Source organism: Vulpes vulpes, chromosome 7 (genome assembly GCF_048418805.1).
Source record: "Vulpes vulpes isolate BD-2025 chromosome 7, VulVul3, whole genome shotgun sequence".
NCBI classification, from domain to species: Eukaryota; Metazoa; Chordata; class Mammalia; order Carnivora; family Canidae; genus Vulpes; species Vulpes vulpes.
The window spans coordinates 110297537-110320528 of NC_132786.1; the positions used below are offsets into that span (position 1 = coordinate 110297537).

A 22992-nucleotide genomic window follows, 5' to 3' on the forward strand; every position below is an offset into this window, starting at 1 on the left:
TCAGGTTGTGATCTCATGGTCCTGGGATTAAGCCCCGGGTCAGGGTTCGTATTCAGTGGGGTGTCTGTTTCTCCCTCTTCCTCTGTGCACCTCCCCGTTTGTGCTCTCTTTCTCTTTCAAATAAATACTTTTTAAAATATTAAAAGAAAGAATCTTTTCAAATTTGGAAAGAAATAGAAAGTGATTGTAGCACATGTGATCTCTTAAATGCAGAAAAGGTATCTTTGTTTTGAAGGAGATTCTTCTTCATGAACTTCAAATAAAACATATTGTCCTGTATACTTGCTGAAGGAAACTTTAGAATATCTCGCTGTTAAACTAGAATATAAAAAAACAAAAAAAAAAAAACAAAAAAGAAAACAAACTAGAATATAATGTATTAGGGGCTTGAGTATTTTGGGAGGTGGGACAGGAAACTGAATTGCTTGAAAGTATGGGGAATTTTTTCTAAGATACTTTGAGTCAGGCCTTTGCTCTAGTATTGTTCGAGTGTAAGGAACTTAACCTTATTTATTTCAGACTGAAATTGGAAAGTTTTGTTTTTATTTAAATAATTACACTTTCTTCAAATGTAATGGAAATAGATAAGAAATGTTACCCACGGTGGTATTTCATTTAATGGTGTAATCTAGCCAAGACTTGTGCCGTAGAATGTGCTGGCATTCTGTGTCATCAGTGTGCTAATTATTCATAATATGCATTGTTTTAGTGCTTTGTCATTTTAAATTTCACTGAAATTGAATTACTTAGAATTGGTGTAGAAGATGAGAGGAAATTAATATTTTTAAATGTCAACAAATACAAAGCAATTCTGTAATTTTTTTCTCCTTAGGAACCTTGGGTAATGTGGAACATGGAAACCAGTATCAGATCAAATTGATGTACGAACATAATCTTCAGAGAACAGCCTGCAATATGACTTATGGATCATTTGGTGGTGTAAAAGGTAATTTGCATTAATCATGATTGCTATTGCAAGTATCAGATTTAGGATATTTGGCCATATAAAAATGGAGGATCATAGGGTATGAATTCACAGGGAGTTAAACATATTTTATTGAAACCTTTATATTCAAATGGTCAAGCAAAATAATGAAAAAATAAAACTTTAAATGTGAAATGTGTTTTATTTTCATATAACCAGCACTTTTATATGGTCTACAGAGGTATTTGTAAGAGTGTCTTTTTTTAAAAATATTTTATTTATTTATTCATGGAGACACACAGAGAGAGAGAGAGAGAGAGGCAGAGACACAGGCAGAGGGAGAGGCAGGCTCCATGCAGAGAGCCTGACATGGGACTCGATCCAGGGTCTCCAGGATCACGCCCTGGGCTGCAGGCGGCGCTAAACTGCTGTGCCACTGGGGTTGCCCTGTAAAAGTGTCTTTTTTAAAAATTTTCTTTTTGTACATGAACTGATTGAAATTGAGCTTTTTTGGGTAGAACTGTGTGACTGCTTTCTCAGTGAAGGAAGTAGTTGATCTTATAGATAGGGCATCGTTGCCCTACATGTGATAGGCCAGGTGAAGCTGCAGAACCCTCTCCCCACCCCACCCACCTCTGGGGCCAATGCTCGGGGTCCTGCAGGCTGTTTCTGCACTAGGGCACCTGGACTGGGGGCAAGCAGAGACACATGCAGTCCTGCTCCTGCTGCTCATCAAGCATATGCCCTGACCTGGAATAAACCTCCCAGAGGATGGGGGCCTTTTCTGAATTTCACAAAGGGTTATTACATTTACCAAGAATTGGCTCAGTGAGGCTGGGCTCCTTCCACTTTGGGTATCTTTTTCTACGAAACATGGGACTACATGCAGCTTGCCTACCCTAATCCCAGAGCTTTTCCTGAGTTACCAGGGTTTGTTGTTTGCCTGGGTACACTGTTGTTGTTGGCGTGGGAGAGTTATTATCTACCACCTACCTCTCACTTCACTGTGATAGGGTGATAGAGGAGCTGCTGATGCTGAAGTGAGGACAAAAAGCCAGGTAGTGACACCTGTGTGTGTGTGTGTGTGTGTGTGTGTGTGTGTGATCTGTGGAATATTAACTAGGGATTTCATAATATTTTAGCTCTTTCTGGGCTCATATTTTAATGAGTTTATTGTTTAATCATTGTATTAAATTGTAGGCTATCTATATTTTTCTTTAGTGACATGAAAAAAATGACCTTAATTTAGAAGTCATTTGTGTGAACTCAGTTCTTTTCATACACAGAAATAAAAGTGAGGAAGAATGAATTTGAGTGCATCAATTAACAGGAATATTTTAGGTGGTGATGTACAAATAAATGTTTTACATAAAGTGATTTGAAACAAAACCCTTGGCTGGATTGCAGAGTTGCTTGACTTGAGCAATAGGAATGTTTGGATTATTTAAGGAGTATGGGAGATGTCTGGAGTTGGATGAAGAGAGGAGAGAAAGAGCTAAAATTTGATGAGGGGCTTTTATCAATGAAGTATCTCCTCCTACCTCAGCTGTCAGAACTGCTTTTCACTGTTCTCTAAAAAAAAAAAAAAAAAGATCAGGGGACCGAGGTCTCTGTTGTTTAATAAACTGTTTTAAATCTTTTCCCCCTACAAAATCTTCAAAAGACAAATTGCTAAAATCTGTGCATCTAGAGATGTGCACCAAAAAATTATGATATGAGAAAAAAGTGTTTTGGCTGAATCAAAATAAGTTTTAATTTTTTTTGGTAGCATCAAGACAATTATTAAGACCACATATTAAATGTTATATTGATTGCACTGTACCTTTTTTTTTTTTTAAACTAGATCAAGTTAACCCAATTAAAATGAAGTTTTAAATAAGTAAAAACAGATTCCTTGCTTTTGTGTGACGTTTCACTAGATTTCATAATGGACATCCAAAGTAGTGACAATTGCTAATTGTTTTGAAAAAATCAGATGACTTTGTACTTACATGATACTTCTCTTAGTTCTTAAATTATGCCTTACACTTAAAAAGTATCTTTTGAAAAAAAAAAAAGAGGCCATTCTGACATGTTTTATCTTCCTATGGTTAAGCAGAATATCTCACAATTTGAAACAGAAATGTCTGAGTGGCAGAAGTGATTATTGCATTCAATGGGTTTGAAACACATAATATCATTGAAGTGTCCACCAAAAATGTGAAAAAATAGTGGGGTTGGTAAATTAGTAAAAATCAGCCATATTTGGGGAATTGCCGGAGGTAATAAGGAGTTACTACTAATGGGTGTAAGTTTTCTTTTTGGGAGGATGAAAATGTTCTAAAATTAGATTATGGTGATTGTTGTTCAGTTCTGTAAATACACTAAATACTTGCACTGTATACTTTAAAGAGGTGATATCTCTATACAGTTGTTAAAAAAATTAGCCATGGGATAAAATCTAATGCTAGAGATGGTAGTAGAGTCTATATTTTATATTGCCTGGGGCCATGTAAAATGACATAACAGTCTTATAAAGCAAGTTGACTATTGAAAACCATGGAAATATTCTTGGATGCTTATATGTGACTTTTGACAATGTATATTAGGAAATGATCCAAAATATAGAAAAATCATATCAAGTTGCCATATAGTTATTTCTTTCCTCTTTCTGTCTTCCCTTCCTTCCTTTTGTATATACATTTATATATTTATTTGTAATATAGAAAAATTCAAACTGATCTAAATGAGTATTAGAGGAGAAAAACTAAATTTTGATGCATAGATTCAGTAGCTTATTATGAAGCTATTAAGATTTGTTTGCTGAAATGTACATTTTTGTACATATCTCTTTATCCACATTTCTGATTATTTCCTTAGGTTAGAATGTGGAATTGGAGATATATAGATAGAAGGTTATAAAAAATTTTTTCCCAATCTGAAAACTCCCCTTGCCAAATACTATATAAATGGTAAAAAGGACAGAACTTAAGAAGAAAGTAAAAGTCACTCCAAGATGTGCACATTTCAAAACAAAGCCCATTTTCTAAGACTAATGTCACTGTGTATACCTAAATGTGGACATTTTCCAGGAGTGAGCTGGTCAGTCTTTTATTTTTTATTTTTTTATTTTAAGATATTTATTTATTTATTTATTTAGAGAGACAGAGACACAGACAGAGGGAGAAGCAGGCTACATACAGGGAGCCCGACATGGGACTCGATCTGGGGTCTCCAGGATCACACCCGGGGCTGCAGGGGGCACTAAACCGCTGCGCCACCAGGACTGCCCTGGTCAGTCTTTTAATTTGAGAACGTCCCTAGACTTGATCTGAATTTGAAAAAGGAAACTTAAAATTTTTTGTCTTCTGTCTTCCTCTGTATTTAAGATGCCTTTTTGTGAAATTATTTAGTTGTGTAATCCTGTCAATAATCTTCAAGAAAGGAATTAAGCCAAAAGAAAACCTTACTGCATTTTAAACAAATGTGTTTATAAAGGTATGGAAGGCAGAGTGAATTTACTTTGCACGTGCATCAGAATAAACTACCAGTAGATGGCAGTCCTCTACAACTTTGGATTTTAGTTGGCTCTGCCTTTGAATAAGGTATGGTAAGAAACTACCAATGGAGGAATTTTGAGCGCAAATAATACTTTGCCTTTTACTAAAAATAAATTTAACTTCTTCATGTTGCAGAAAAGTAATGGAGTGGTTTAACAAAAATTTAATTAATTGTAATATCTAACATCTCAGAATATAATGTAAAAATATTTTCTAGCTGTGCTTCTCAAACTTTAAGTTGCATTTGAATCACAGTGGGATTTTGATAAAAATGCAGGTTCTAACTCTGTAAATCCAGAATTGAACCTGAGAGTTTGAATTTCTGATACTCTCCTTGGTGATGCCAGGCCTCAGAGATCTAGAGGTGTGTTGCTGTCCTCCATCTATTGAGTACTATTCTGTATCAGGCACTGCTCTAACTGCTTTACATATTGAATAACTTAAGATATACTAAGCAAATGGTAGAGAAGGAATTCTAACTCACTCTCTACTTCCAGAATCTTGTGGTGTTAACCATACTAAAATGCTTTCTTGTCTGGGCTGTGAGTAAGTTAACCTTCCTAATTCAGAAAAAACTTTCCTATCAGAAAGAGGTGTATCTTGATTTGGCTGAAGTTAGTGCACAACTTTGATTCTTTGTAGATTATGGAAGACACGTTGTGTAACTTCTGGATCAGATACTTGCTTTTTCCATTTTTTTTTTTTTTTTGGTTGGTGCAGAGAGGTTTTATATAGGAGGGTAATATATGATTTGAAATTAGTAGAAGAGTGATTACTGTTTTTTTATTTGCTTGTTCATTAAGAAAATCTTTCAAAAATACCTTTTATACATTTGCAAAAACTCAAAGTTTTATTCCTTTGATGCAGTAGGGTTAGCTTTGCCTCAAGCTACATGTAATGTCTATTAATGAGAAAGAATGGTAAAGCAATAGGAAATCTAGTTTTTTTTTGAAATCTAGTTTTATGAACTAGTTGAAGAATATTTGCTTAATATCTTCCATTATTCAGACTACCACCTGCCATTCCAGAATTTAAGTTAAAATTCATTCCATATTATACTTTTTAGGGAGAAATGACTGATATTAATGGCTGTATTGGGCTTTTTTAAACAAAAGGAGTGTGGGAGATGTGTTTGGAGTTAAAAAATGTTTGTAGTTTCTTTAATTTAAACCTAAACTTGTTTTTTCAAGGAATGTATGACTCTTTTATAAGAATGGTAGTTTATCTTTGCTTCTTATACCATTGACAAATTACTGCTTGCAAAATTTAGTGAGTAGCATAAGCATGGACAATCAAATTACAGTGTGGAAAGATACTAAATCAGTTTTGAAAAGGTAGATTTGAATTGATTTAAAAATGTTATTAAAATTGGTGGAATTTATTTGGTTTTGGTAATTTGAACTCTACTTTTTGTGGAAAAAAGGAACCAGTGATATCTGCCAAATTCTCCTCTGCTTTTGTTTCATTGTGTCACTACAATAATGGTTGTTGATATGGCACTTTACCTAGTTAAGATAAGCTTGCCAATTCAGAATTGTCTTTGGAAAAGGACAGCATTATATGACTGACAGAGCTGGTAGAACACTGAAGAAAGAATGGTGTTGTCTAAAGGTCAACAACTGCAAATACTTAGCTTGATAAAATAAGATACTTTATCTAGTGTATGTAATATATCTCGCTACCATTAAGATATTTGAGCTTAAACTTCTTTTAGTCATAATATGACTTAGAGACCCTATAGTTATCTCCTCAGTTAACACAAATTTATCCTGTAGGGTTGGGACAAGTTGACAAACCTTATAATGTATATGGCTCTTACAAGTGTGAAAAAGGGACATTGGGAGGAAATAGTTGATTTGTTGGAGATGTATGGGAACTTCTAAGGACTAGAACAAGTCTTGTGTTAGTCCTCCCTTTGCATCATCTCTCTCCGTCCATCTGCTCATTTATTTGTCCATCTGTTCATCCATCCATCCATCCATCCATCCATCCTTCCAATGCACATTTACTGAGAATCTTCTGAGTACCCAAGCACTGTACTAGTTTCTAGGAGTAGAAAGATGAATAAAATGTAGTTTATGTTGTCAGGCAGCTTGCAGCTGAGAGGACAATAGGAATATAGATAATAAGAATTATGATATAATGAGGTATAAGTATTATAACTTATATAATACAGATGGACATACACAGTTATACAGGAGCCTTGAGGATGGAGCAGGTTCCTCAGGCTGAATAAATTGTGTGTGTGTGTGTATGAAGGGGATAGTACATAAAGGTGGGAGAATGTACTGTTACCTATTTTATTTCAGCTCTTCATTTTTATCCACTTTAATCTGGAGGTCACTAACCCCAGTGTCCTATAAATGAACAATTTTATAGTCTTCAGTATAAAGCTTTCATTGCCCATAGGCTGAGCCATTCAAATTCCCTCTGGGATGGTTTGTTCCTCTTCAGAAGATTATTTTTTGGCCCGTGGAGTATTTAAGAAAAGTTATTTTTGTTTAAAAAAAAAAAAAAAACCCTGGCATTTTCAGACTGCCAAATGGACTTTCTTACCTATAGTTTAAAGCCTTTAGTAAGGCAAACTTTTCTTTCACCACAAGCTAATCTTTTTTTTTTTTTTAATTTTTTAAAATTTATTTATGATAGTCACACACACAGAGAGAGAGAGAGGCAGAGACACAGGCAGAGGGAGAAGCAGGCTCCATGCACCGGGAGCCCGACGTGGGATTTGATCCCGGGTCTCCAGGATCGCGCCCTGGGCCAAAGGCAGGCGCCAAACCGCTGCGCCACCCAGGGATCCCACCACAAGCTAATCTTAATGGAGAAGGGTGTCGTACTCCAGAAACAGAGTACTATGATTGTGTTTGTTGAGAATGACAAATTGAAGGGTAGGGATAGGAGGTGAAGGAACACAAGAGATTAAGAGATAAATGGTGAAAAAAAAAAGAGATAAATGGTGAGACAGAGCATGTCATGGAAGAGGATTTCAAGAGGTAAGAAAGGAGTCAGGAGAGTCAGAGGTTAAGTAGCTGGAGTATTGAAAATAAAATACTGGAGTTAGCCATTTGGAGGTCACTGGTGATCTTGGAGCAATTTTAACAGAAGGATGGGAGCACTGGTCCAGTTGCCCTAGAATGAGGAATTCCTAGGGAAAAAATGGAAATCACAAAGAAAGGCTATTCTGTGAGGAGGTTTGTCTATGAAGGGTAAGAGAAAGGTAAAGCCATAGCTGGAGGAGAAGAGGTTTTATAAGGAAGGAGAAGTCTTTGAGGAGGTAGCATGAAATCTTAATCTGATAAACAAAATGTTTTCCATAATGTTTTATTGAAAAAATTAAGTTAGATACATTTTTATGTGAACAGTTATGCTATTTGGATTATGATGGGCCAGTTCCTTAAAATTTTATGTGTTCTCACATAATTTGTGCTTGATAGTCATGTTGAATTATTGCCTTCTCTTCATAATGAATTTGTGGTTTATGGGAAAAACGTTCTTTAATACTTCAGTAGAGATTATCAGCGCCATCTGGTTCTTCAGTTTTTAGCTGTCTTTGACATTTCTTGCCTTTTTTTTTACTATAATTCTTCCTTCCTTCTTTCCTTCCTTTATTTCTTTCATCCCCCCTTTCTATAATTTTACTGATGGTAATAGCAACTAACATGAGATTTACCCTTTTAACAGATTTTTAAAAAACAGATTTTATTTGTTTATTCATGAGACACAGAGAGAGGCAGAAACACAGGTAGAGGGAGAAACAAGCTCCCCAGGAGGAGGCTGATGTGGGGCTTGATCCTGGATTCCAGGATCACACCCCGAGCCAAAGGCAGATGCTCAACGGCTGAGCCACCCAGGCATCCCCTTTTAACAGATTTTTAAGTTGGGATACAGTTGACATACAACATTATGCTAGTTTCATGTGTGTAACATAAAGATTTGATATTTGAATCTCTTAACATATTTTATTTAAAAAGATTTTTATTATTTATTCATGAGAGAGACAGAAAGAGAGGCAGAGACATAGGCAGAGGGAGAAGCAGGCTCCATGCAGGGAGCCCAATGTGGGACTCCAGGATCATGCCCTGAGCCGAAGGCAGGTGCTAAACCGCTGAGCCACCCAGGCATCCCTCTTAACAGATTATATTTTATTTTATTTATTTATTTTTTAACAGATTTTAAAGTGTACAATATAATATCATTATCTATAGGCTGATTTTAGTTTTAAAAGTAGTCGTCTTGATTATAAATTTTTGCTTTTCACGAGGATATTTATATTTTGAGCTTACCAGGTTAACAGACAACTCAAGACTTAAAGAAATGTTACCTTCAAAAACCAATACCTCTCAATTTCTATATGTGCCACAATTTTGCTTTTCTATTAGGTGTGTGGCTCTTTTCTTTCTAACTTTGCCTTTAGTGCATTTGAGGGTTTTTTAAAAAGACTTAATTAATTTTAGATAGAGCATGCAAGTTTATGCACACTTATGAACAGGGGGAGGGGCAGAGGGAGAAGGAGAGATTCTCAAGGGGACTCCATGCTGAGTGAGGAGCCCCTTATGGGGCTTGATCTCATGAGCTGGAGACCATGATCTGAGCCAAAATCAAGAGTTGGACACTTAACCAACTTAGCCACCCAGGCACCCCTTAAAGATACTATTTTAAAGTAATCTCTATACCCAATATGGGGCTCAAATTCACAACCCTGAGATCAGGAGTTACAGATCTACCAACTGAGCCAGCCAGGTGACACAACTGAGGATTCTTTTGACTGCAGTTGATAGTATGCTCATGCAAGGATAAGACATTTACTGACTATTACCATTTGGGTCTCCAATGTAATCAGATCTCATTTCTCTTTTTTCTTCTTTGCTTCCATTTCCTTGGGCAGGCTATTTCCTCTTGGTTATAAGACAGCTATAGCAATTCTCAATTTTCTTAGTTTCTAGTCCCTGTGAAAAATGCCCCCCTTCTTTCCAGAAGGCTCAGCAAAGGTCTCTTTCCAACTCAGTGGCTCTGATTGGGCCATTGCTACACTTGATCTTAGCCAAAAGGCTGAGAAGCAATGATTGGGGAATGCAGTTAAACTTGGGTCTGATTTAACTGTGGGATAGGGGCCAGTTCTTCTATTAACTACTAAGATTTTTTAAATGATTTTTTAGTTATTTATGAATGACAGAGAGAGAGAGAGAGAGAGAGAGAGAGAGAATGGCAGAGACACAGGCAGAGGGAGAAGCAAGCTCCATGCAGGCCCCCCCCCCCACCCCCGACGTGGGACTCCATCCTGGGTCTCTAGGACCACACCCCGGGCGGAAGGTGGTGCTAAACTACTAGGCCACCAGGGCTGCCCAACTACTAAGATTAAGAGTAGAAAGAGGTGGACCTTTGGGGGGATGTAGGTAAATAATAAACTGTGATGAGTTTGAGGATTTTGGAGTTTTTCAAAGAAAATGGCATGACTATGAGATGTCAGTAGCCCACAGTGAGCTTTATTTGGGTGGTGGTTTGACAGGATTACATTTGAGGGGAAGTCCCTCACTGCAGGAGATTTTCCAGAGACCATGGCAGTAATCTAGACCACCATCTAGAAGGAGAAGTGGGCAAGGAAACTTCCGGGGGGGAGGAAAATCTGAGCGGGGCATTTATCTGTAGGTGATAATTACTTAGATGCAAGATGATGAGTCCTGGTCAAGAAGCTTTGGAGGGCAACAAATGACTTCTGTAGCTCCAGGATTTGTCTTATCTATGGCTAGTAGATATTGGGTGCCTTTTTGCAGAGTATGCAAAGCAGGCACAGTATAAATGGCTGGTAATATGCTAATTTGGGCTATAATTAAAGCAACCAAAAATTTTGAGTTTGGCATCTGTGGGCTTTGAGTTCTCATTCATGGTTAGCCTGCTGTGAAGAACTAAACTACTTGGGGCCAATATATAGAGGCCACCTTAACCCATGTATATAACATTAATAGAAGAGGGTAAAATAAGTGCTGGGCAGCCAAAACTGTAATAAATGTCTATCTTTTGACTTCACTTTCTCTCCTAGAACCTTCCTGGGGTGCTGCTTTACAACTACCAGGAGAGGCAAGCAGTAGTGATTTGAGTGTGCCATGACGTGTTTATGTGGACTGGAGGAGGCAGGAGATAAGCAATTGTTGACTGTGCTCTGTTCTGGCTCATTCTTGCTACATTGTGGAGTGCGAGGAATGGTTGCTTCAAATGTTTATTCATATTTAGAGATTTGTTGTAATTCAGTATAATCAAATGCTTTGCATGGCCATTTGTCATGTTTTTAGTTCTGGGTTTAGTCCATGTTAAATTTGGCAGCATGTTCCAAGTTCTTTATAGATAAATTGAAACTTGAAATGATGTAGGGCATTCTTTTTTTTTTTTTTAAAGATTTCTTTTTCAGAAATGTATTTTCGGAGGTGGAGAGAGAGACAGAGACACGGGAAGGGGGAAGGGCAGGGGGAGAAGGAGAAGCAGACTCCTCAGTGAGCAGGGAGCCTGATGTGAGGCTCCATTCCAGGAACCCAGGATCATGACCTGAGCCTAAGGTGGATGCTTAACTGACTGAGCCACCCAGGTGCCCTGATGTAGGACATGATTTTACCTCATCTTCCCCACACCAAAATGGGTATACTTTAGTTATAAAAGTAATCATGTTCACAAAGGAATATTTTAAACATATGGATATATGGAAAAGAGGAAATAAATGATTTAGCACCATCTCCCAAATATAACCACCAATAACATATCAGTGTGCAAAAAATAAGACTATAACCTAGAATATTCCAATCTGAGTTAACCCAGAGTAATTTTATATTTCTGAATTTAGCTATCTCACCATTAAAATGGCATAGTTATTGAAAAAGTATGTTTATCATGTGAAATCTGGTGGTATATAATATGTGATATATACAAGTAATGGCAATAAATATGTTAAATAGATATATTTCTTAGCAAAGGTTTTACTTATATGAATGTATCTTGAAGTCATTTGAAGAATTCATTAAATATTTGTCTTCAGCTTGCATCAGTTGAAAACAGATTTACTAGCAAACAGAAAAAAAACCCATTTACTTGGGTTTATCTATAAATAGAAAAAATAGCATGTTATCTGATATTCCTGAATATTTGGTGATGGACATATTTACCTGTCAATTTTTATACTCTAAATCACACTGGCATTTCCTTTAAAATGGTAAAAAAATTTCATATGGTAAATTTTTAAAGAAGATTTTATTTATTTATTCACGAGAGACACACAGAGAAAGGCAGAGACATCGGTAGAGGGCAAAGCAGGCTCTATAGGGAGCCTGATGTGGGACTTGATCCCAGGACTCTGGGATCACGCCCCGAGCCGAAGGCATACGTTCAACCACTGAGCCACCCAGGCGTCCCTCATACGGTAAATTTAAACCTATGGATATTTTATATTCTGGGAAAGCCATCTTGAGCTACATATACTTTATGTCAAAGAAGAGCTCAGGAATCTGATAACAGTGTCTGCAGGTGGATGGGGTCCCTGTATCAGTTCTTCAGGACTGATGGGGAGTACTCTGTATCAGTACTCTGGGACTGATAGGGAGCATGTACAATAGCACTTCTGACATTCATCTATGCCTTCTGTTTGTTTTGATACTTTGCCTTTTCAGGTTCCCTTTTTAGTCTATATACTTGGACCATCACTTATAAATGAGTTTTATTCAATGAAATTTGAGATTTCCTTATGTGAAGCAGTCTCTGAGAGTCATTTTGGATCTGTTCCTTTTACATCCTGTTCATGTTGTGCGGACAGTGATTCAAGACACTTGACAAAACCACAGAAGACAGGACTGAGGCCAGATAGTCCAGTAAGGCTGCCACAGCCACAGATATCTTCTCTGCTTCCCCTCCCATCCCTACCACCCCACACCAGAGACAAGAGATGGTCTATACCTTGTTATTTTGGAAGGTAGAGAGGGTGTTTCAGTGTTCATATTGTGTGGATCATCCACTGATTATTTGATATTTGATAGATGATACTACAACTGTATCTCACTTGATAAATTGTTTCTCAATTATTTCATATTTCATACATATGTATATATTATTAGGGCTTTGTTTGGTTCTCATTTTGTTTTAGTTTTGCACGTATCAGCCTATCATGGGTGCTTTTGTTTAATTCATATTCTTATTAAACTGCTCAGTAGTGTGAAATGTTTTCAGAGGGCTTTCTTTTGACTCTTGGTTTTGTTTTGTTTTGTTTTTTAAAGATTTTATTTATTTATGAGAGACACAGGGAGAGAGAGGCAGAGGGAGAAGCAGGCTGCATGTAGGGAGCCTGATGCGGGGCTCAATCCTGGGACTCCAGGATCATGCCCTGGGCCAAAGGCAGGCTCTAAACCACTGAGCCACCCTGGGATCCCCCTAGGTTTTGTTTTCTCCCCATTTGTCGTTTGTATGTTATCTCTCTCTCTCTTTCCTCCTGCTTTTTTCTATAGTGTGTTTGTGGATTTGCTAGGCCAACCTCTTTTTATCCTGCTCAAGCCTAGCTTGGCCAACTCTATCTGGGCCAGTTTGCTTTTTTATGGGGCTGGTGAGTTTTCCTTGCCTTTGCTCTTCACCAATCAGAGATAAGTTTGTTTTCCTTTTTCACATCCAGTTTGGAGGGCTGTATATTGCTCAGTGTCTCTGTCTGTCTCTTGACTGTGGTGTGGAGTGGTAGGGATGGGAGAGGAGGCAGAGAAGGTATCTGTGGCTGTGGCAGCCTTACTAGACCATCTGACCTTAGCTTTGTCTTCTCTGGTTTTGTTAAGTGTCATGAATCACAGTTCAGTTGACCTGGATGGTCTGTAACTTGTTATTTTGGAAGGTAGGGAGGCTGTTTCAGACTTTAGATCTTCTCTGTGACTTCCTCACCAGGTTTCCTTAGAGTCGGTTCCATTTGTTCCTTTTTCTGTTTGACTGTCTCACCAGGCTCCATTTCCATTCCCCACTTTTCTTCCTCTCCCTTACCCTTTTTCTTTGAACTTCTTGTGGGTGTGTATGAGGCTTTACATGGTAGTTCCTTCTCTAGCCTGTCTTCCACTTCTCATATTCCTCATCATTGCGGGAGCTCTTTAGCCTGGCTGCTGTTCTTATGGTCTATGGCTTTTCCCGCTGCCTTTTTGCAGAAAAACACTAACATGGAAAATTTGTTTTTCTTGTCTGGTAGAGAGGGAATGTAGTGAAGGTAGAGCTTTTGTTATTCGGGGCATTTCCATTTCTCCAGGCTGTCTATATCCCCTCTAGATCTGTCTTTCTCTAAATTTGAGATCTTTCATAAGGTTTTCAGAATTTTGTTTATTTACTACCTCCTCCTTGAGTGGAGTTTAGTTAGCACTTTCACAAAATGCATTAAAACTAGCCCTGAAGATTCTTGGAAATCTCTACTTTTCTTGATGGTCTTCGTTTTTCAAGATTATGGCAAGAAGTTGTGTCCTGTCCTTTGTTTTGCTGCTGCTGGTATATACTTATTATGCTTTATCATTTGCTTATTTATTCGTTTAATCCACAATGTTACATTTTTGAAAGGGTTTTTTGGAAAATAGTGCTTAGACTGACAGATTTGAAAAATGGATGTTCATCATAAAAATTCTTGGGTATTCAGCAGTTCAGTTGTTTGGATGGTTCTGGTAAATACCTGGGTAAATAATCTGTTATTTTATTTGTTTAACTAGAAGTTTATTGGATATACTGCAAGTGAGCAGCGGGCAGGACAGCAAAGGAGAGGCTGTCTGGCATCTTTTATTTTTATTATATGAGCTACTTATTTAGTACAGATTATTCTTTCTACTTGATGCAAATGTCTTTTTACCATATTATTCTAGGGTTGTACAATGTGTGTATGTGTGTGTGTGTATTTTAATGTGGTCAGATTGTTCTTTTATAATTTATTAAGTTTCCTTTAAGCTTAAAAAGTTCTCTCCCTTGCAGAGTTTTAATGTTTTTGTCTTCTGTGTTTTGATCTTCTTTTTTTGTTTTAAAGATTTTATTTATTCATTTATGAGAGACACAGAGAAAGAGAGGGGCAGAGACACAGGTGGAGAGAAAAGCAGGATTCCCACAGGGAGCCTGATGTGGGACTTGATCCCGGGACTCCAGGATCACGCCCTGGGCTGAATGAAGGCAGATGCTTTACTGCTGAGCCACCCAGGCGTCCCTGTGATTTGATCTTCTAGCAGGAGTTTTTATATTTATTTCTAGAGAGAACAATGTGGAGAGTATTCTAATCTTTATTATCTCCTATATATTGTGCTACTGGATTTAACCCTGTAAGATAGGTAGTGTAACTGTAATTTCCCAGATTGGGAAATAGAAGCTCAAAGAAGATAAGGATCTTGCTGTAGATCATACCTGGGCATAGAGAAGCTTTGAATCCAGAGTTGTCTGATTCCAAAGCCCATGTTCCTTAAAATACATTACCATTTATTTGATTGCATTGCTAGTTAGAGAGAGGGTCTATATGAACTCTGAGAAAAAGGAGAGGGAGGTCTTTTTGTAAGCTTAGTGAGGGCGGAGACTATCTTCTGTTCACCACATATCTAATGTCTTGCACAGTCCTTGGCGCATAGTATTTGTTGAATGAATGAACCAAAATTGCCATGTGGTTGTGGTGTTTCAGGCTTTCAAGATTATTTTTCTGAAACAAATATTATCCCAGTGCACTGATTCTAGCCAACCTCTGAGTTTTGTTTGCTTCCTTAACAAATGTGTGTTGATCGATTACTATAGTGCATGGGTTATTAGGTATCATAGTGGTAAAAATGGAGGTGCTTACTTGAGCCTCCAGGTCTACCTTTACTCAAATTATGCCCCCATATGCCAGTGAGGCAGTATTTTTGCGAGTCAAGCTTACCAGTAGAAATAATGAGCTTTTTCATTGGTTTAGAGTTTTGTTTCTATACATTATTCATCCTTTTGTTATCAATAGGTTTTTTTGCATAAAATGTGATACTCAGAATTATTGAGTACTTGTGATAATATTCGCATATCAGAAAGGTTTTAGTTTTCCAAAATTATTTGAATTCTTTGATATTTAGTATAAAAGACATTTCTTCTTCTCATTAACCCTTTTATCTCTCTTCTCTCTGTGCTTGTGAAAGCTCATTTTCCTTGAACTCTTCTAGTTTTTTTATTTTACTTTGATTTTTTTCACCGAATGAAACATCAGACAAGTAGAGTTTCTTTCAAGCGAAAATTTAAAGTTAGAATGTAGGCATGATATGGGCATGGTATGGATTATAAAGGTCTGACAGCACAGTAGTCCCACATTTGTGACTGAAGTGGAAAGAAAATGCTGTATATAAAAGGTTCAGTATGTTTGGAACATAATTGTCAGTAAAGGAGGTGAACAGATTTTACTAATAATATATATGAGGATGGTAGAATATTTTTTAAATCATAAAATGACTTCTATAAGCTTGTATGGGATTATATTGTCACATAAATAAAAATTCATGCATTCTTTGGAATAAAAAGCCCGCCAAAGAAAACCGTGAACTGAGGAATAAGTAAGGCACCTTTTGCCTCATCTTAAGGCAACCCTAGATAATCAGATCCTCAGCCTTCAAATAATTTCTAATTGTCTGAACTGAAGCTCTTTTTCTTGTCTGCCAAGGAAATGTGTTAGTGGCCACATGTGGTTGCTGGGAGGCTGTGCTTCCCAAAGCTGTCTGGATTCTTTGATAGTCATCCAGAGAGTGAACTGATATGCTCAGCTGGGGTGAATGAACAGCCAGAACACAGTCTTGCTTTTTTTTGTATGGGGATATTAGTGCAAATAAAAGATTAATGCTATTTTCTTTATAGGGAATCAACAGATAATGTTTTGATAACCCTTGTCTCACCAGTGAACCATATGGCCTTTATTTCTAACAGATAGGGTTGAAATGTTAGAGAATAATGTTAGAAAAGGATCCCTATGGTGTGCTGGCTCCTGTTCCTTGCCTTGGCATTAAAGTGTAGGTGTTTTATAATATTGAAGAACTTCCCTCATTTGTTTTTAAGATCCTTTATGGATCCGTAGTGAGAAGTCGGAAGATCAAGGGGATAATAGGATTGATTCTCATCCTGTGCTGGGTTTTCTCATATATATGGTATTCATTTATAAAATCTCTGGTCCAAGACCCATAAAACAATGTTACTTTCAAACAGCGTCTTCCTGTATATTATATTGTATAAAACCTTTAGTTCCTGGGGGAAGGTTATAAAGAGTGTTCCCTGTAGTCTGCAAATTCATTTTTTACGTGATCATTTAAAGTTGTTACTTTTCCGTAAAGGTGAATTCTTATTCCTTCTCTCTCTATATATATACTGTAGAAATTTGTTGGTTAAATGCCTTCTTGCCTACTGTAGCGAAGAGTGGAAAGGCTAAAAAGAATATTTTAAGTTTCTTGGTGTTGTTTGAAAAAAAAAATAATTTCTTTTATGGTGGCTGAATGCCAAGGCTGGAAAAGTGTTATGGAAATGTCTGTGGTCAGGACTGCTTTTGACGAGAGAAAGGTTAAATATGGTAGTTTTGATAGGATTTGACAGCCATTTTTGATCTATATATATGTTTCATCATGGTTCTTTTCTTAAGAGTGGAATAACTAAGCTATTAAATATTTTACTCAATTGAGAAGGAAAATGATTACCATAAAACTACTTTATTTAAATGATACTATGATATAAAATGTTCTGACAGTTTAAAATATTCATCTACAAAACATATTGCCATGGGAAATGAACAATCCTCCCTATCCCCCAGTCTTTCTTGAATTAAGTTGATTTAGTAACCCTTTTCCAATCTACATGGAAAATCTCACTTGCAGATTTAAATTCTAAAACACAGGGTAGAGAGATATATGTTAATACTTAATATGGAAAGCAAATGTTTGTTGACTACTACCAGGTTAATGTTATTTTAAAAGTACATTAGTAGTACTCTGTGTAGAGTATCTACTATCTATCTATCTCCACACGCATGAAAGTACCTATATATATATATATATATATATACACACACACAGACACACACACACATACCCACATACACAATAACATACACAATAAACTCTAGGTAGATTATCTTTTTTTGCCTTTATAAGAGGAATTCTTATTGTTAATTATTTACCTTAATAGTTTCAGAAAGAGAAACAGATTAGCTCAGTCCAACATGATTGACAGTTGGCAAAATCTAATGAAGCAAGTCTTCTGATGGCTAAGGATTTCATTTGGGCGCTTTTAATACTTAGCCATCTTTAACACTTCAAACATAACCTAGAAGAAATGCATTATCTCCATCTCTTTCACTTTAATACTCCACCTACCCCATTTTAATATGGAAATGTCTTCATTAAATATGATCTCAGAGGAACAAGTTCCTTCGGAAGTACAGCCATGAGGACAGTGCACAAAATGGAAAACTCAAAATAAAACTCTGTCTGTTAATTTACTAATCTAAGGAAACAAATCTACTTTTCTTTATTAAGAAATAAATCCAGTTACAAATGCACTAATAGGTCTATGTGAAGAGCCTGGTAACTGAAAATGGCTTGCTAATTACAAGATACACAAGCAGAAATGGTGTACCTAGCCCAGCATTGGCTCTCAGAAGCCAAAAGTGTTCTCTCCATTGCAGGCCACATACAAGAATCTATTTTCATCTTTTCCTTTGTGTAAAGCTGTCCCATAGTTAGGCTGGACTGTGGGACTGTCTTATCCACAAAACAGGAAGATTGCCTTTTCAGAAGAAAGCTGGATCCCTAATGATCCATGTAAACTGAACCATAGGGTTATCAGATGGAACCAGGTACTTCCATTTGTCATTGTCAATAATCTGAGAGCCTAAGACTTTTTCCACAATCACTGGAACCCAGTTGGGATATTTTGCTGGGATCTTCACAGATTCCATGCATCTGTGTTCCAGCAAGTGGTCCTCCTTGAACATCCACTCCATGGTGGCCACGGCAGGGAAAGGATGCAGCCAGTTTTCGGAGCTCAGCACACCAACCACAATGACCTAGATTATCTTTTTGTTGTACTTTTAGGTGGTTTCCAGTTTTTTTTTTTCTAATGTGAATAAACCTTCTGTGAACATTCTTATGTAATTCTTTATGTGGACAGTAAATATTAAAATTTATACATATGTTGGATGGTTTAAAAAATTGCTAAAGTTTTTTTTTGCATTTTTTCACTATTATGAAATTTTAAGATAAGAATATCAAGAATAGAATTCTAGTATTAGTAGGCATGCTTTATGTAGAAGAATTTACCTCTTAAACTTCTAAAGATATAAAATTTGCACCATCAGTTTTTCATATAGTATATAATTTAAGTCATTTCTGGCTAATTTAGAATATCAGAAATGATTAAACTTGGTATATCATATTAATTTGAATTGTATTTCTGCTTAAGCTAAAAGTAAGCAGGGTTTTAATACCACATTTCCTTACATTAAAATTTATGAATAAATTTCTAGATCTTTGCTAAAATAAGACAGTATTATTTAATATGGAAACAATAACTGAGAAGTATTCCTAAATCTAATTTGGAAATTTATATTCATGATTTTAGGGGACTGTGAACATAATGTATGAGTGGAAAATTAAGATTTCATATGGGTTTTTGCAGATGGTTGATTAAGTCCTATACAGTTCATTGTCTTAAAGATGAAATTTGTACAAGGTTTTGGAAGGCAGGAGTTATATATTAAAAGTTCTTGTTTCTAAGGTAGTATAAAATGATTTTAACAATCTATCATCTCTCATTTACCAAAGGAAATATGTAAAAAGAAAAGGAAAATGTTCACTGAGAACAAAACATTGAGATGATGAAAAGCTACAAGAAAAGAAAAAAGACTTTAGAAAGACTACTAAAATGAAACTAGCTTTTTTCCTCAACAATCTGTCTGAATTCATTTTGCTTTCATTATATATCTAGCCTGGAGGCAAACTATGTTGAGTATTACAACAAAGAGGGTGTTATAAGGAGGGCTTTTAAAAAAATAATAAAGTATAACATATGTGTAAACCATGCAACTTTGTAACAGGAAACTTTATAATAAGGGAGGACTGTGCTTAGCTTTTCCACAATTTTGGAAGAATGAGTTTTATTAGGTGTTAGACAAAGAAATTATCAACTGACTTTTATGCTGTAAGGTTGAAAGATTTGTTATGACCATTTCTAGACTTTAGCAGTGGTTTTAATGTGGGCCCTGATATATTAGAAACAGTGCCTAGCACTCTTAATATGTCTACTGTTGCTAGTTCTCTCAAGGAATATGATGTTTAACTTTTGCCTTTCAATGAAAGATTATTCAAAATCCTGTTATTCTGTGGTTTTCTCAGCAGTATTAGACTGTTCTTGAATTGATCAACACATAATATAATTTGGGAACCCAATCAATGGTTCTTTTATTTTTGAAAGATGGTGACAAATTCTTTTGAAACTTGGGAAATTGGCTCCATCATTCATCCCTTACTCTTTCTTTGCTTCTCCTGTCCAACTTCCTAAAAACCATATTGTTTGATGTCAGTGTGTAGAATAGATTATCTGTTGGGGAATCACTGTGTATTAATTATATTGGAATAAATGTAACCTTGACAAATGATATGGGTTAGTAGGCGTTGTGCCTAATAGGTTATTCAGTTAATGAGGACACTAAAATTAGGGACCTCTAACATGCCAGAACCATATTTCTTGTAAATTTCCCCCAGTTTTGAGATTAACTGGCAATAGCTATATTTTTCTGGCCTTTTAAAGTCTAATATGTTATGGTAGAGTTTTAGGATTTATATAGTGCTTATTATAGAATAGTTGAGCTCTTTGTATTTATCACACTGTTATTGAAGTGAGCTAGAAGTATAGAAATCAGTCTTCTGCCTTTTGGTTTTCCAGTAATCTATCTTTTAAAATATGATATCATACTCATTTTTCTGTCTTCTCTCTCCCACTTAAAAATGATTACACATCATGCACATTTATGTACTGTTTTCATTGAAGGTGGAGGGAATATAATGACACCCCTTAATATCTAGCCCACTGTGGGGATGTTAGAAAATCAGGGATGAAGTTTCTAGGCTTAAAGAGAGATGTTAGACGTGTGTTAGCCAGATATATTATTACATCTTTAAAAATAGACCTTTACTTTAAACCTTGCAAGATCACAGAAGCTTTCAAAATAACTTTTACCACGTGCAATTCTTTTCATAAAAATAAAAAGCCAAATAGTGCAGACAAACTTATGAAGGCATTATTTCCCCCCACCCCCTGCCTTTTTCCCCCCTCATGGTTAACTCCTATCTCTAAATAATGTAATTATACCACTATTTTAGAATTAATCATATTGAGTTTTTTTTCTGTTGATGTACCACAGTGACAAAATGTTTTGATTAATGACACATTCTTTTATCCTTCCAGTTATGTCATTATCTCATTTTCATTGCTCATTTTTGCACCTATCCACAGGATACTCAAACTTCTTTTTTTAAATATATATATTTTAAAGATCTTATTTATTTAGGGGAGAGAGAAAGAGAGAGAGAGAGAGAGAACGAGCAGGGTAGAGAGGGAGAAGCAGGCTCCCTGCTCAGGAAGCCCAACGTGGGGCTCCATCCCTGGACCCCGAGATCATGGACCTGACCTGAAGGCAGACGCTTAACTGACTGAGCCACCCAGGTGCCCCAGGATACTTCTGTTTCTTGTTTCATCAGCTTTCAACCCCTTGGTTCCACATTTTGTAAAACGAGAACATAATTTTACCTTTACCATTATTACTCTCTACCTTAAGTCTTTCAACTTCTGTCAACTCCACCTTTATTCTTGCCTTGTCAAGGTTAATAGTATTTATATACTGCTAAATCTTCTGTGACTTCTCTATAGATGATTCTAAAAGTTAATACAGGGCAGCCTGGGTGACTCAGTGGTTTAGCGCCACCTTCGGCCCAGGGTCTGATCCTGGGGACCCGGTATCGAGTCCCGTGTCGGGCTCCTTACATGGTGCCTGCTTCTCCCTCTGCCTGTATCTCTACCTCTCTCTCTCTCTCTGTGTCTTTCATGAATAAACAAATAAATTCTTAAAAATAAAAATGGTATATTTCTTTACAAACCCTTACAGTTTTTCTTTTCTTTTTGTTCATGAGAGACACAGAGAGAGAGAGAGAGGCAGAGACACAATACAGGCAGAGGGAGAAGCAGGCTCCATGTAGGGAGCCCAATGTGGGACTCGATCCTGGGTCTCCAGGATCACACCTGGGGCTGAAGGCAGTGCTAAAGTGCTGAGCCACCCGTGCTGCCCACAAACCCTTACAATTAAAAAAAAAAAATTATTTATTTATTCATCAGGAACACACAGAGAGAGAGAGAGAGAGAGAGAGAGAGAGGCAGAGACACAGGCAGAGGGAGAAGCAGGCTCCATGCAGGGAACCCAATGTGGGACTCGGTCCCGGGACTCCAGGATCACACCCTGGGCCAAAGGCAGGCGCCAAACTGCTGAGCCACCCAGGGATCTCCTCCTTACAGTTTTTTAAGTGTTTTCTAGGCTTTAGTCATACTGTTGAATCTGTCAATTCCCTCTTGTTCCAGGGGGACCTTCCTGTTATCTGGAAATATGGGATTTTTTTCTCCCTAATTTTTTACATTTTGAATTATCACCTTTTGCTCTGGAGTAATTTTTGTTTTATTCTTTTGTGTTTCTTGGGCTTTTCTTATTGCTGGCCTACCTCAAAAGTTTTTCCTTGAGGATTGGTCAATAGGAAGATTAAGTACTGTAGAAGTGGGTTGGTCTTTTGACCAGCCAGCTTAGTGTTTGAGGAGCTAGTTTAAATTGGGGACCTCCAAATGTCAGAATGAGGACAAGGGTCCTATACATTCACAGGAGCTAGCACCAATGTTAATCACTATCGTTCTTCCCAGACAGGCCAGTATTTCTTTAAAGAGAAAACCCCTTCTCTCTCTCTCCCTTTTGTTTTGAGGATGAAGGGCAATAAATGCCTGGTTGCTGAGCATAGAAGACAAGTGGGAAGAGGGAAGGAAAGAGGACAGTTGGCTAGTTGGCTTTCTTGGCTATCTATATATCTTTCTTTCAAAACATTTTTATTGAGGTATAAGTCACATTATACAATTCATCTATCTAAAGCACATAATTTAGTGATTTTAGTTATGCTCATGGAGGTGTGCAGCCATGACCACATCAATTTTAGAACATTTTTACCACTCCAAAATAAGCTTTTTACCATTAAAATTGTTCTAAGACTCAGTTTTCAATGTGTGGAGCAGGGATGGGGGTGGGGTTCCCATGCAGTACTAAATAAATCTCCAGACACCAGTTTGATATCCTGTAATTCAACTCAATTCTATTCATCTGGGTGGGGATAGTATCAGATTCCACAAGTTAAGGGATCAGTTCCATAAGATTGCTCCCCACTCCATCACACTCCACCATTTCCCCATTTCAGATGCCAGTTGTAAGCCCATGTTGTTACCTATGCTTCTGACCCTTCAGCTACAGATTGGAAATTCCCATGA

The 22992-nt window shown here is 36.9% G+C and overlaps 1 protein-coding gene and 1 pseudogene across 13 annotated transcripts in view; one reads left to right on the forward strand and one right to left on the reverse strand.

Moving 5' to 3' along the window:
• The window catches only part of BBS9 (Bardet-Biedl syndrome 9), a 433010-nt gene that overhangs the window by 38315 nt on the left and 371703 nt on the right, over nt 1–22992 (forward strand). For all 13 annotated transcript variants that reach the window (XR_012002751.1, XR_003238169.2, XR_012002752.1 and 10 more), the window contains one exon: nt 833–946. Coding sequence is in view for 10 of the 13 variants with exons in the window: in XM_072764704.1 (XP_072620805.1) it covers nt 833–946 (114 nt within the window). In the remaining 3 variants the exon portion in view is untranslated. The remainder of the gene's footprint in view (nt 1–832; nt 947–22992) is intronic.
• On the reverse strand, nt 18076–18424 carry LOC112935397 (gamma-aminobutyric acid receptor-associated protein-like 2; annotated as a pseudogene).